The sequence below is a fragment of the Phocoena sinus genome, chromosome 7 (genome assembly GCF_008692025.1).
Source record: "Phocoena sinus isolate mPhoSin1 chromosome 7, mPhoSin1.pri, whole genome shotgun sequence".
Lineage (NCBI taxonomy): Eukaryota > Metazoa > Chordata > Mammalia > Artiodactyla > Phocoenidae > Phocoena > Phocoena sinus.
In genome coordinates this window covers 32,409,060-32,423,426 of record NC_045769.1, presented here as the reverse complement: position 1 = coordinate 32,423,426, position 14,367 = coordinate 32,409,060, and the positions used below count along the sequence as shown (strand labels likewise).

At 40.3% G+C, this 14,367-nt stretch overlaps 1 protein-coding gene across 1 annotated transcript in view; it reads left to right on the top strand.

The window, feature by feature from the left end:
* The first annotated feature begins 251 nt into the window (after positions 1–251).
* CD28 (CD28 molecule) overlaps positions 252–14,367 on the top strand; it is a 29,202-nt gene continuing 15,086 nt past the window's right edge. Inside the window, exon 1 of the mRNA XM_032638475.1 lies at positions 252–455. Within this exon, the coding sequence (XP_032494366.1) occupies positions 266–455 (190 nt within the window). The 5' untranslated portion in view covers positions 252–265. The remainder of the gene's footprint in view (positions 456–14,367) is intronic.

Here is a 14,367-nt window from a genome sequence, read left to right as displayed (position 1 = left end):
GGAGACGCAAGAGGGAAGACATATGGGAACATATGTATATGTATAGCTGATTCACTTTGTTATAAAGCAGAAACTAACACACCATTGTAAAGCAATTATACCCCAATAAAGATGTTTAAAAAAAAAAAAAAAAAAGAAGAGGAAAAGTCAAAAGTCATCAAAACAATGTGATATCCTGTGTGAAATGTTACAGTCACAAAAGTTTGAGGTTTGAGTCCCTTGATCATGTGCCCCGAGGGAAGTAAGTGGTTTGAGTTCCTTAATCATGTGCCCTGAGAGAAGTAAGTCGGTGGTGGTGGCTGCGGATGACGAGTCAGGTTGCTCAGGTGCGTCTCCAGCTCACCTCACACTTGGGCTTCTCAGGGAGGAGGGGCGGAAGCCCTGGCCCACCGTTAGCACGATGATCCTCAGCCTGCTCCTGGCTCTCAACTTCTTCCCCTCAATTCAAGTAGCAGGTAAACAATTTTGATTTCTTTCCTCCCCCAACGTTTTTGTTTGAGGTCTTTGGTTCATTTTCAAATTTCAAAGAACTCATGAAATTTGGGCATTTGAAGTGTAGTTTTTGCTATGAATGGCAACCTGTTATTTAGAAACTCACTGATTCTCAGACTATGGCCAGCAAAATATTTTAATGAACTGCCGTTGGAATTAAATCAGATTTATTTAGCTATCAGTTGATAGTGTCCCAAGAATTGTTAGCTTTTGTCTCTGCATATACATTTTGAAACGTAAGAAAATTGCTGTAAGCAGGTTGGTTCTGAAAGCTCTGGACTTGGACTGCCTGGATTCACAGTACAGCTCCATTTCTTGCTAGCTGAGCTTAGGCTAGTATTTAAACTCTCTAAGCCTCAGTTTCCTTGCCTGTAAAATGGGGATGATAATAACCTCATCTCAAGGTCATTGTGAGGATAAAAGGAAACAATCCATGTGAAATGTTTAGCACAGTCAGTGCTTGGCTAGCAAGATAAAGTTTGCTTGTAATTACCATGTCTACCTGAACTGAATGAGTGCCAGGATGAATTCTGGAGTTGTCACAGAAGCTGGTACAATACAGATGCTAATAAATTAGTTTTTTTTTTTTTTTTTTAACAGTTGGCTGAAATCTGTTTTCTTAGTTGAAATTCTTTTATGTTTCCAGTGGTGATGGGGAGAGACTAAAAAACTTGACACTATCACAGTTAACTGCATTTCAGATGAGGAGATGGGAGTAGGAATGTTAATTTGGCTAAGGATATACATATAGGAGTTATTGGAACCAGGGTCTGAACTACTTTAGTCTGACTCTAGAGCCTGTGCTACTCCACCTAACATGATGTGCTTTATAATTTCTTAGCTCCAGATATGTCCAAGGTTAAATCATCTTTGGAAAATTACAATTCCAAACAGAAAGAGTTTGTTGCTTATGTGGGCTGGAGTCAGATGTTTGTTCAACTCGTTCTCAGAGTTAGAAAAGGGTCCCACTTGGCTCAAAAATTAGACTGATAGGGATTAATCGGCATATTGAAATAAGGATAGTTATTTTCCCCTTGAAGATACATTGAAAAGCCAGTATCTTCCATTTTCTTTCTCACTTATTTTGGTAATGTGGGGACTGCATGATTTTTTGTTGTCCTTAAATATCATGTACATGACCTCCAAAGAATATAATTACCCAACCTGCACAAGTACGCTAGCTACATATATACCCATCCGTTTTGTTGTCTGAGGTGCCAGTAAGCGCGTTTACAAATTGTGTGTATTTATAAAAGGTGTTGATATAATAATAGACATGAACAGGTGATGAGACAGGTTATGCTCCAGTATCTGGAACCCAGTATTGAGAGTTACCAAGTATATTTTAAAAGAATCTTCAACATCGATTTAAAAAAACTTTGTTTTTAAGGGATCTCTGAAATTTATTTTTAAAGAGTATTTAAAATTTCTTAATTTATTAGGCAGTAAAGAATGGGCAGAAAAGAGAGAGAAGCCTCACTCTGACAGAAAACTTTAAAATTGATAATTGTACACAAAATACTTTTCTCTGTGGAGAGCCATCCATCATCATTTCATTCACTGTCCTTTGAAGATATTTTTTGTCTTTATATTCTTCCTTTAGAACATTTATTAAAAGGGGGATAGCTAGAAAAGCAGTGAAGAGATCACACACGTGGAAACTGTTTTTGACTTTGAGGTACTTCTACTTTTCAAATGCCAACTCACCCCCATAAAAACTTTTAAGATTTGATGCTGAGTGGCCATCTAATGAAGTAGGAAAGGGGTAGAAAAGGCACTTTCAAAATGTCTCTTCCAGTAAGAAAACTTATGAGAAAAAATAATTACAACATACAAAAATGTCTAATGATCCATTCTAATCAGTGGTGCAAAATCGTCCATGTGCTTTTTGTTTCTGTCTTCACCCTCCACGAAGAAGTTACAGTTAAGGACATTTGCTGGTCACAGTGTACTTGTCCTCCCTAGGATTGTGAGAGACTACTTCTATGTCTGTGTTGAGATATGTGTGTGTATGTGTTTGTGTGTGTGTGTGTGTGTGTGTGTGTGTATGAAGAACAGTTTTTCCCCCGACTAATTTAATAAGTCTAACTCATTGCCTCACAGCATAGCTTAAAATACTTATTCTATGAAGTATTTTAAACCTAACCCGATGCTTCATGATTAATAACACTATAGAAAGATCTTTATGGCTAAATTAAAGAAATATGACTTAGGAAGCATGAGAAAACCTTAACTTACAGTTTCTTTACTAACATGACATGTTTTCTACCAGATAATTGTGCAATTGAGATCCACAATAGAGGATTTTGGAATATGAATCCAGCATAGAACTGCAGCCCTCGAAAGGGAATCAATTCGTGCTTGATGATAGAAGTGTGCCAATAATATATAGCATTGTTCATAGGTTTTCCAGCCAATACTGGTTATTTTTCAGCAAGCTAATCATCCATGATAAAGGCAAAAATCAGGACAACACATTTTTTTTTCCATGAGAGCATTTCTTTTCATTTCTTCCCAAACCTTAGCAAAGAAACTGTCAAAAACGGCCAATTCGAACACAACTGGTTTCTGCAGTGCTTCTGCATTCCCCCCAGCACTTCTTTTTCTGAGAGAGGCACAGATGGCAGGAAAATGATTGGTATTTAATAAAAAAACATCAGCAAAGCAAGGTAATTAAAGACCTTATTTTTAGTTCAGCAAATGACCCCTCTGAGGTAGTTGTACACAAAAAGAATCATTTACTTCTCTCAGGAAAGTGTTGCTCCAAGGCGGGGCTTGGGAAGGTAAGGTAAAAAGACGGACATGGAAAATGCAATGTAACCAGCAGCTTGCTGTGTCTACATGACACCCCATACACAGTAGCCAGTTCTTCTGACTGTTAAAAAATTGACTGGGTGTTTTGTCAGTTCCAGTAAATTTGATGGACATTTCAAAAGTGTAGCCATTGCTTAAGAATTGGTTTTACTCTGCTTTCACACCCTAAGATACTTTTTTTTTAAAAAAAGGCAACCATCCAGAAAGAACTTTTACAGCAAGGAATGTAAAATTAATACCAATATATCAGTACCAGGAAATAGAATGAGTCATTTTCACAGATAGATCAGAAAAAGAAATGAATCTGTGATCGTTACTCTGAATCTCTCACATTCAACCCTTTACTATGGGGGGTGGGGGAGGATCTCGCTGCCTTTCCTTCAAACATAAACCTTCCTCCTTTTTAATATCCTTACTCTATTTTCATGAGTATCAAAATGCCATGTGACTACCATTCACCTTTTATCATGGGTGGCTATCTTCCTCCAAGTACTGCCTGCATGCAGTGTGTTGAAATTTACAAAATGAAAATTATGCCACCAACATGGCAGAAGAAAATTCCGTTTGTGGTTTATCATCTCTAAAACAATAGCTCTTTATTAATGCATATAGGCATTGATAAGTATACATGGTTCATTGCAGACTTTCTTGTCTGAAAATCAGAGGGCAGGCCCTCCTTCAGAGCACAGTTATTTATCCTTTTTCCTTTTCATCCTGGTTAAAGTTTTGTTTGCCTTTTTCTTCAAGACATTTCTTATTTATAAAACTTCACAGAGGCTGGGACTTTTCTTCCCAGTAGATAGTTTAGCTGAACTTCAGGAAAAAAAATGATATCTGGGTGGCTTTGTGACAGACTGAAGGAGTCTCTGGTTTTCTAAGACTTGTTGAGGAATCTATGTCTCTTTTATGTTAATTTCTTTGACCCTTTTTGGTCAATGACATGATGTTGTCATCCAAAAATGTACCCAGAACTTTCGGTCTGAGAATGGTTGCATGAGAATTGGTCCCAGAAGCTGGAGGGAATGTAACCCAAGCCCTACGGAAAGTAGGTGTCTAATTTCTTGCTTATTACTCTCATTTTAATGACTCTCAACACTGGAAGAGAGGTGTCCTGGATGGGTTCTAGGGCTACTCAGCCCTTTATTAGAGGATGTGAAAAAGAGAGTTTAGACTTCTTGGGCCTTAGGATTTCAATGCTGATTTCATAGGCATCTTAATTCTGTGTGTGACCATTCAGGTTATGTGAGTTTATATTTTCATTCTTGGAAGACGAATGCATAGTGGTGGCGAATTTCTTACTTAACTCTGAGCTGCAACTTTATCTCTGCATCACCATTACCATCATCTTTTTCATTTGTCATCATCTTTATTATCTTGGGGACTCTGGTTGCCAAGGTAACCAGGTTAATGGTTCCTGATGGTGTCATAAGAGTCACCCACTCACCGTTCACTCTGACCTCTAATCTAATTGTGAGCCTCTTTCTGCAGTATCTGAGTCACCTCTCTGGCTCACAATCCACCACTTAATGTACTGATTATAACAGTAACTCCTAGTCATTACCCACTCTCTCACACACAAGAATCTAAATTAGTGACATGTCTTACATTTTTAACAATGACATGGATTCCCGTGTTAAGGACTTAGGTGGGTGTTTCTTTTTTTTAAACTTGAGAAGATAGAGGGCTGTGCTTTTCATTTCTTAGGGATACTTGACATGTGATAAGATGTCAGAACATCACTGTGGCTGTATTTGCAGCTTCCATGTGACCTGACGACTTGTGTTGAAATTCAACAGTACTAATAATAAGGGTACACAATTTAAGACCAGCTTCAGCAATGTTGAGTCCAGGAGGGTTCCGTTTCCAATTCACAGACTCTATCCCATAGGAGGTGGATGAGAATGGGCACATAGGAGGAGGAGAATGTTTCCTCCCACCATGAGGCTCCTGTGGGGACTAAAGCAGGGTGTTAGTAAGTTACTGTTCTCTAAAGTTCCTGCTCCTTCTTATGCTTTGGGAAGACAGATCTTCTTTCATGTGCTCATTCCATAGGTATTTATTAACATCCTCTATGTGCTATTTTAGGTTCTGTGACTGGTACAAAAACCCAGTTTGAGCTACAATGAAGTTAAAAATGAGAACTGTGAAACCTTTCCAGACTTTTTTTTCTCTTTCAGTTTAGGACCACTGTGAATGATTTCCTATCCATGCTAATTTATTTCATGGAAAACAATGATAAGCCAAAGCATCCACAGAACTGTTGAATTCAACCACAGACATTTTTTAGAGATGGGAGGGAACTTAGACATCTCTCAATTTATAGAAAAGGAAGTTGTGTTGATGGTTCCTTGAAGATGCTAATAGAAAGATGACATTGCAATGTTTCCTGACATTTTGGGATGCTTTTAGGCTGGACCCATTTTACTTTTCCAATCTATCTCCTTTTATACCCCAATACAAGATCCTTAACCTAAATACTGAGGGTTTCTTCAATGTCTCACACACCTGTACTTTATGACCTTTCTGATACTGTTTCCCTTTTGGAATTCCCTCTCCCTTTCCACACATCCAAATCCTACTTGACTTTCACTTTATGTCTTTAGTGCAAGATCCATCTCCCTGAGGAAGCTTTCCCTGGGTATTCAGCCTTTACTACGGTCTTATAAGAGGAGCCCCAATGGGAGTGTAACACAATCTAACAAATATGTATTAAACCTCTGTTATATTTTAGTCTCTATTGGGATCTGAAGGAATATAAAAAGAGGAAAAGGACTATAAAGACTTCATTAGCACACGAGAACTGCTTGTGTAATTAATCAAGTTCTCTGTGCTTTTACAGACTTCAGATCTAGTTGAGAAGACTATATGTGACAGGATATAACAGCTGGAAACAGATAAATAAAACTTGGCAGTTTCCTACCTCATCATGCTATTCAATGCCTTAATGGCTTTGCATATATTATTCTTGTAATCTGTTATGTCCCCTAGTCCTCTCATCTGAAGAAGTCTTCTCTGAGACCCTACATGGCCAAGTGAGGGACTTCCTTCCTCATCAGGGTTCCTAAAATTATTATTGTGTGTTGATACATCTGTCTTTTCCCCCTAGACTGTGAGCTTCTTGCAGACAGGATCATGTCATATCCATCCTTATAACCTCGGTACTATGTACAGTGCAGGAATCATTGTAGGTGTTGGACAAATATTTTTTGAAGGAAATGAATGAATTAGTACTAAAATGGGGCAGCATAAAATAAATAGTAAGCTTTTATGGAAAGCTGGGAATTAAGCTGGACTTTAAAGCTAGATAGGACGTGAATGCATGATGTTGTCAATAATAATTGTCAGCTGATATTTATTTTGCACTTATAATGTGCCAGACACTGTTCTATGTGGCTTTCCCTGTATTAAATCATTTATTCTTTCCTTAAATCCTTTGAGGTAGCTACTATGATTATCTTGTCTGTAAGATGGGAAAACTGAGGCATGAAACAGATGGAACAACTTGCCTGTGGTCACACAGTAATGGAGCCAATCCATACACACTTGTTCCAGGGTTCATGTTCTTACCAATGCCATGTTGCCACAGGAAGGAGAAGAAATACAAATGAAGAAATTAAACCAGGAATATCATTGCATGTTCTTAGAACAGTTGACCAGTCTGAATGTATAGAGGCTTGGAGAGGCAGGGTAGAGTCAGGTCCAACAAAGGATTGAATACTGATAATAGAAATCCAAACTTCATTTTCAAGATATTGGGAAACAGCCGAAAGTTTGTGGAAGCAGGATGGTCTAGAGTGTATGGAGACTAGTGACCAGGAGATCATGTTAGAATACTCTGTCACTTTGTCAGGAAGGAGTGACTATTCTGAGAGATGTTTTGAAAGTAGAAATTTCAGGACTTAGTGCCTAGTTTGTGAAAGAGAGGGAGGGATAAAGAACGATGCCAAGATTTTTGGCTTAAGAGGAATGGTGGTGTCTCCGCCTGAAATCAAGATGTTGTGTAACTGAGTTCTGGAGGAAATTAGTGTTTGACTTTAGACACACTGGGTCTGAAGTAAGGACTTGAGGTATCAGAAAGATGTCTGGTACAAAGCTGAAGATATGGGAACTGGGTAAGAATAAAATATTTAAGCATCCTCAACTTTGGAATAAAATTGAAGCCGTGGAAATGGATAGCTAATAGAAAGGAGAGAGTAACTGTAGAAAAGCAGAGTGTTGAACGGAGTCTGGAAAATAGGCCTGGTTTGGAGTCAGCTGAAGTGGAGGATGAACTAGTGAAGGAGACAGAGAATGTGTTTGGGGAGGGACGAGGGGAATGAGGCTCATGGAATGTCACTAGAGCCAAAAGAGGAAAGAGTTTCCAGAGAGACAGTGGTTAATGGCATTGACTGCATAAGGGAAGGAGAAGTGCATAATGACTTGGAAAGGCCATTGGTTTTGGCCAAAAGGAAGCCATTTGGGGCTTCTGAGTTTAGGCAAGTGATGGGGAAGGAAGATAACACTTCGAAGGTTTAAGAAAAGGTGGAGGGGGACAAAATTGAGAGAATGAAAAGGAGAGGAAATTGCCAGACAAAGTGAAGATAGTCAGGAACTTATAACACTTGTAACGTTTACCACGGTATTTTGTACACAGTAGGTGTGTAATAAATGTTTGCAACTGAGTGACTTAATTATATTCGACAGGTGGAAGGAGCCAAGTGTTGGTTTTGAGTGTGTGTGTGTTGCATGGGTGGAAGAGAGAGAGGGCTACTAGGAAAGGCAAGAGGAAGAGGGAGAGAAAAACGAGAATGGAGGCAGTTTTCTTGAGGAGATGGGGATGGAGATTTGGAGAATGGGAGTATTAGCGAGAGGAGGACAAATGTCTAAGAAGAACGGGAGGAAGGGTAGAGATTTATAGGGGTAGAGATGTGTTAGGATGAAGCCAGGGTAGATGAGTGGTTCCATACTGGCAAATATATATTTATATATGTTTGATTCTCTCAAGACAGGTCATAGTGTTAAACCTGTCTCAACAAGGGCCACTGGGATAGAATATACCTCGACTTTGAAGAGTTAACCTGTTTGTACTGTAAATTTGCTTGAGTCTTCAAAACTGCACACTGTGGCTGGGCTTGGCCTCAGCTCACGGCTGTGATAACAGGGTCACAAGGTTCAGACCAAGCCTGCCCAGCATCACAGGCAGGGTTCCAGTTTCCAGTCAGGGATGTTAATCTTAGCAACTCTGTGCTTTTCAGAGAAAGGACATGGTGGCTTGCCCTTGACCCTAGGGAGGCCACGTCTATTATTCTTTTTCCAAACTCAAAATCTAAAACCCCTGATTTATCAAGGTAGGGGGATGTAATGAAGAGTTTTAGTTTGTTACACTCTGACAACTTTTCTAGGCCTTCATTTCCTCATCTGGTATATGAGGGGGTTGGACGAGAAGGCATCTCAGGTCTATTTCTGGCTCAAAAATGCTTCTTAAGTGGGATAAAAGCTCTAGCTTTTATCAGCTCTAGCAAGGCAACCCCACCCCTTTGTGGATGCTCTTACGATATGATAGAGAAAATACAAGAACTGCAACCAGCCATCTTGGAAATTGTTTGGAGAGGTTGTGAACCAGCATCTTAGACGCTAATGTGCTTAGAAACGACTGCAGAGTTTTGGGGGACAATATTGCCTTTGTTCTCCCCTATCTTCCAACATCATGTTAAAGTTTAACACAGTAATTATTTTCAAACTTCCAGGCCATGACTCTTATGTAGAAGAATCTGAATGTGCTCAGGTGGCCCTAAGCAGACTTTGCAAAGGTATAAGATTTAGGGAGAATGAAACAGACAGGAAAGATGTACTGTCGTCTTCTTTACAGAGTTGTTTTGAATGAGGGTTTAGAATGATGGTGGCTCAGGAGGAAAATATGGTTCCCAAATTTGGTTACCAGATTAAAATATGTATTTAGGATATAATATATTAATACATGAGGTCTCTAGATACCTGTGGGTATCTGTTAACTGGATTACTGTCATAATATTTGTGTAGAAAGCTATAAAGCCCTGATTACCTGCTGTCTGAACTACAGGTAATTTTAAGGTCATAAAATTTGAATTTTGGAATGGTCTGGTGGCTTTTGGTACAGGTAGCTCTTTCATATAAATTAAGGTGCTCTGTCATGTTGTCCTCTCAGATGGTTCTTCCAGCATTAGGAGCTGAGAGGACAACACAGACCCTTGAATGGTAGGGCCTGGGTCACATCACACCCAAGTTTATGTTGCTTTGTGTTTAGGAAGTTTTGGTCCTAGAGTGCTCAGACCCTGCATTGCTGGGTAGCGTCTCTGAGTGGTAGGGATGGGTTGTAGTACAGGTAGTGGTTTTTTAGCAGGTTTAATAATAACTGTCACCCTAATACAGATGACATCCCAATGTACATGTCTATCTCTGACTTTCTTGAGCTCTGGCCCGACTCATCAAACTCCTGGACCTTTCCTCCAGGATGCCTTACCTACCCCTCAGACCCAACATATCTAAAACCCAACAGCTTTTTTTCCAAACAGATTTCCTCTCTTCACGTAGCTAATTTTGTTAATAGCCCCTTACCCAGTCCATGTACTCCACGTCATTTTGATTCCTGTTCACCATCACCAAGCATAACCCAGCACCAACACCTTGTCCATCCTTTCTATCCCAGCTGCTACCTCCACAGCTCAGGCCCTAGGAGCTCACACTCATGCTATTGGCTCAGCCTCCTGACTAGTCTCTGCCTCAGCCCTGCCCTCGCTCCAAGCAAATGCACCTGCCCCTCTGTGCTAATCTTGCCAAAGCGGTGCTTACCATCCCAGTCTCAGCTCAGGTGTTTTCAGTGTCTCCCATTGCCTTTCTAGTAAAACCTATGTGCCTTTTTCTTGGCATTATAAAGGTTCTCCATGATTGGTATCAGCCATCTTCACTTACTTCCCCCCTATGTAAATGCTCAGCTTGTTTCCAATAAACTTACACTAAAGGGCATTTCCTTTACCTTAGCCTGTCTAAATTTACTCCAAAGTTCATGGCCCAGTTAAAGGCCAGTCTGTACAGAAGCAGACTCATCTTGTCTGGAAACAAGGGGTCTTCCGTGTGACTGTCAGTGACCCTCTACAAGGCTCACACACCAAACCTGGTTTTGGAGTGTAGCTAATTGTGAACCTGCTTTAGGGTTTCTCCTAGAAGGAAGAGGCTGCCACTTCTTTTACATCTTCCCCATCTCCCAAGAACCTAGTACTATAGACCCCATTATTTATTTGCTGACTGAATGCTTGACTTTGTCAAGGCAGAAATCAGAATACCAGGGGCTTCCCTGGTGGCGCAGTGGTTGAGAGTCCGCCTGCTGATGCAGGGGACATGGGTTCGTGCCCCGGTCTGGGAAGATCCCACATGCCGCGGAGCGGCTGGGCCCGTGAGCCATGGCCGCTGAGCCTGCACGCGTCTGGAGCCTGTGCTCCGCAACGGGAGAGGCCACAACAGTGAGAAGCCAGCGTACCACAAAAAAAAAAAAAAAAAGAAATCAGAATACCAGAACAATTTTCTGACACACTGAAATTTCTTTTCAGAAAGAATTCATTGATTGTATTGATAATTTTTCTCTCTCAATAATTAGTGCCTTAGGTCTAGGTGCTTGGATGGGACTTTTTGCTACTATCTGGCCTCTGAGTTACTTTCTGACAGTTGCCTGGAGCACAACAAGTTTTTAAAAGGCCAAGGATGATGGTCCTCTACATTACAGTGTCTGCCTGTCTGGAAACACAGATCGAGGCTGAAGGTGGTGCTTAGACTGGTGCTGGCCAATAGCAACTTCTATTTCTATTATCATCTGTAGTCGTATGTACTTGTTTGAACTAAGGTCTCTTTAGATTTTGTTTGAAAGTCACACTTGCTCTGGGTAAGAGTTAATGTGCTTGATAGAACTTGCTAGTTGTGTATATGCACTCTTGGGCAGGGCTGGTTGCTTGGCCTGTTTTTCCCTATAGAAGTCATTGCTTCTGTCGTGGTGGCCTCCTCTACACAACTCTCTTCTCCTTCTGATTCTGGAACCTCCTCCTCCCCTTGCCCCTTTAGATCTGAGCGTGGTTATAACTCTGCTGCTATGAGCTACAGGTTCTAGTACTATCCCCTGTGGTTCCAAACCACTGCCAAGAGTCTTTTTATAAATAAACCCACCTCCTCTCACCCAGTTTCGAGTGTGCCATCTGTTTTCTGCTAAGATCCTGAATGAGACCATGTATACGTATATGGACCATGCATTTTCAAAGACTTTTTGTTTTTTTTGGAGAGGCTTTCCTTACATCTCTATTCCTTGTGAAAATAAGGAGAGTTTCAAGATGACAGTCAACAGAAAACTAGATGAAATGACCACAAAATTACTTTGAAAACATAACCTGCATTACCTTTTTTTTTCCCCCCATTTTGACATGGATTTCAGAGAGTCTGGAGCCATTCAAAGTTTGATAGCATTGTTTTTCTCTTTGTTTTCACTGAGGAGGATGGTGAAATATGCTGTAGTCTGAGTGTCTTGTGTTCCTCTTTCTTACATCTCTATGAATCCAAGCCACAAGCTAGAGTTACCAGAGCCACAGATGGTTGAGCATTCAAGTCCTCCCAGAAAGCACAGTTCGTCTTACAAGTTCCTGAGCCCAACACTGCGTTGACCTATGGTCAGCCTGCCCCTTATGGAGTCTGGAAAAGGAGGAAGTGGTCAGATGGCCATGTGCTGAAAGGTATCCTGGGCCTGAACAGGAAACGTGCTCAGAGGAAAGTTACGGTAACTTCACCAGCTCTGTGGTCAGGAAGGAGGTGTTCTGTGCCAGGGAAACCAGTGTCACCTTCACAATGTGCTCACAAACATCACAGGGTAAGATGGTTGGAAAGAGAAAGCTTCATTTTCTTTGGTTCCTGCCTAACATGCTAAACTCTGTTCAGTCAGAATTTTAAAAAGGAAGCAACGTGATTAGGATCTTTACAACCTGATTGTTAAACTGAAGAAGAAACTCTGATCATGGTGTGCAGAGATGGAACCCAACAAAATTCTTAAGAGGTCAATGGACATTGACAACAAGGTCAAGAGGTCAAAGGACAATGACGTTGCTAAAGAAACATTTACTCTATCTTTTTTAGGGCTTCCTTAACTTTAGTTAAGGAATGCGGCCTTCAGTCTTGAGTGCTGCGTATTCCACTCTCTGGTTCACCAGCCTCTGTGTGCCATTTGATTTCTCTATGGTGCTGTGATAAGGAAAAGGAAAGATGGAATATCCTAAATTAATCATGACAAATAAATGTAATTCACAAAGGCCCTGAAGTTAAGGGTTTGCCCAATGAGGTTTAGATTGAAAGTGATTTTATGTATTGACTCATGTTTGTGTTCAAACTCTTTTGGACATGTGGGCAAGCTGAAATGGAATTGTTGCAATGGTGTAATTATTGCGTGTGGATCTGAAATAATTTATAAGAGGCATTTCATGGGACCATATTGTCTGTAGGCTTTATCTGGGATCCATCTATGACCTTCAGGAAGTCTCTGCAATTGTAAGCAAAACCTTTTGTGTAGAGGCAAAGCAAGTTTGGTAACAGACTTTTTCTAAATACAAAAAAGTCAAGATTGACATGAAATCAAGTCAAACTTGCTGAATGTACAAAATTGGTTTTCTATTCATTCATGATTTAAAATATTACTCCTAGAATCATAAATAAATAATATCTTAGATCTTCCACAATTTCTGTGACCTTGTTTAGAAAGCCATTTACTTCTTTGGTTTTCAGTTGCCTCTTGTGTAAAATAAGGGATTGCCTGAGATCATCTCCAACTACCCATCCAGCTGAGCGCTTTTTGCGGGATGGTATTCCAGCAAAACGGGGTAGAAAATGAAATTTATCTTGGTCCTGTCCTCTTCCCACTCCATTTACTCCCCTGCTCAATGGTATTCTCCTCCTAAGTCTCACTTCTGTGCCATCCAACTATCAAGTCCAACTTTGAGAAGGTCTAGAAACAATCACCAAAATTGATTGAAATTTTGATGCAACCTGGCAGAGGGAAAAGAACACTAGATTAGAAGTCATGAGGCTTAAGCCAAGTCCTAAGGGTCATGTACTTGTCCTGTAACCTTGAGCAAGAATTAGACCTTTTTGACCTCAGTTTCCTCATCTATAAAATGGGCATAAAGATGACTGTCCTGCTTATTTATTTCACAGGTTAATGTAGAGTTTATATGAGATAAAATAGGAGAAAGCACTTTGTAGCCCTATGAATATAAACCATAGTTACTAATTTGTCAATGTATTTCCCACATTGCATTTTAGGCTTCACCTTATTTTGAAATCAAAGCATTAACTGAGCTGGTGGGGAGTGTCCTTTTAGGGTCAGGGCTCCTTCTCTGGTGTTTGGAGCCACACCTTAGAGATGGTTATCCACTCCACCTGTGCAGAGAGTTGTTTATTATTATAGTAGTTGACCTATTTACCACAGGCAAAAAGGAAAAGTTTTGTTTTGTTTTGTTTTTGGTAACCAAGCTCCCTTCCCCCTTTTCTCATGGAAGCACAAGCAACTTTCAATTTTCCAGAAGTCAACTATATCACAAAATTCACAGATTATCTGTGGGAAATCTTTCAGCTCTCACTGCCTTGCTCATAGGTAGCAGATAAGTACCTTCTCACCTCCAATCTTACTCTTCATGTTGCCTGTTGTCAAGGAGGAGTTGTGAGGGAAAGAGGTTTGAGGTTACTGCTTCCTGTCTCCACACCTTTAGCTAGTTTAGCTGCTAGGAAAGGCTTTGAAAAGCAAAGCACTAAATTCATCATCAAAACAACTTGCCAATTCAATTAGAGCCATGTCAGTCGAGCCGATCTTGATACCAGAAGCGAATACAACTGATAGATTGACAACGTCTCTCTTTTAACCTAGTAGGTTTGACCTAGGCAGACCTTGCCTAACTAATCACAAGAGGGAAAACTGAATATTTACAGAGAAAGGGGTAGGTCTGCTAAGAAAAAAATTAACAAGAGAAGGATGCTTCCCACTCCTAGCACTAACGGGAAAGCAAAAAGGAATCAAACAGAAGC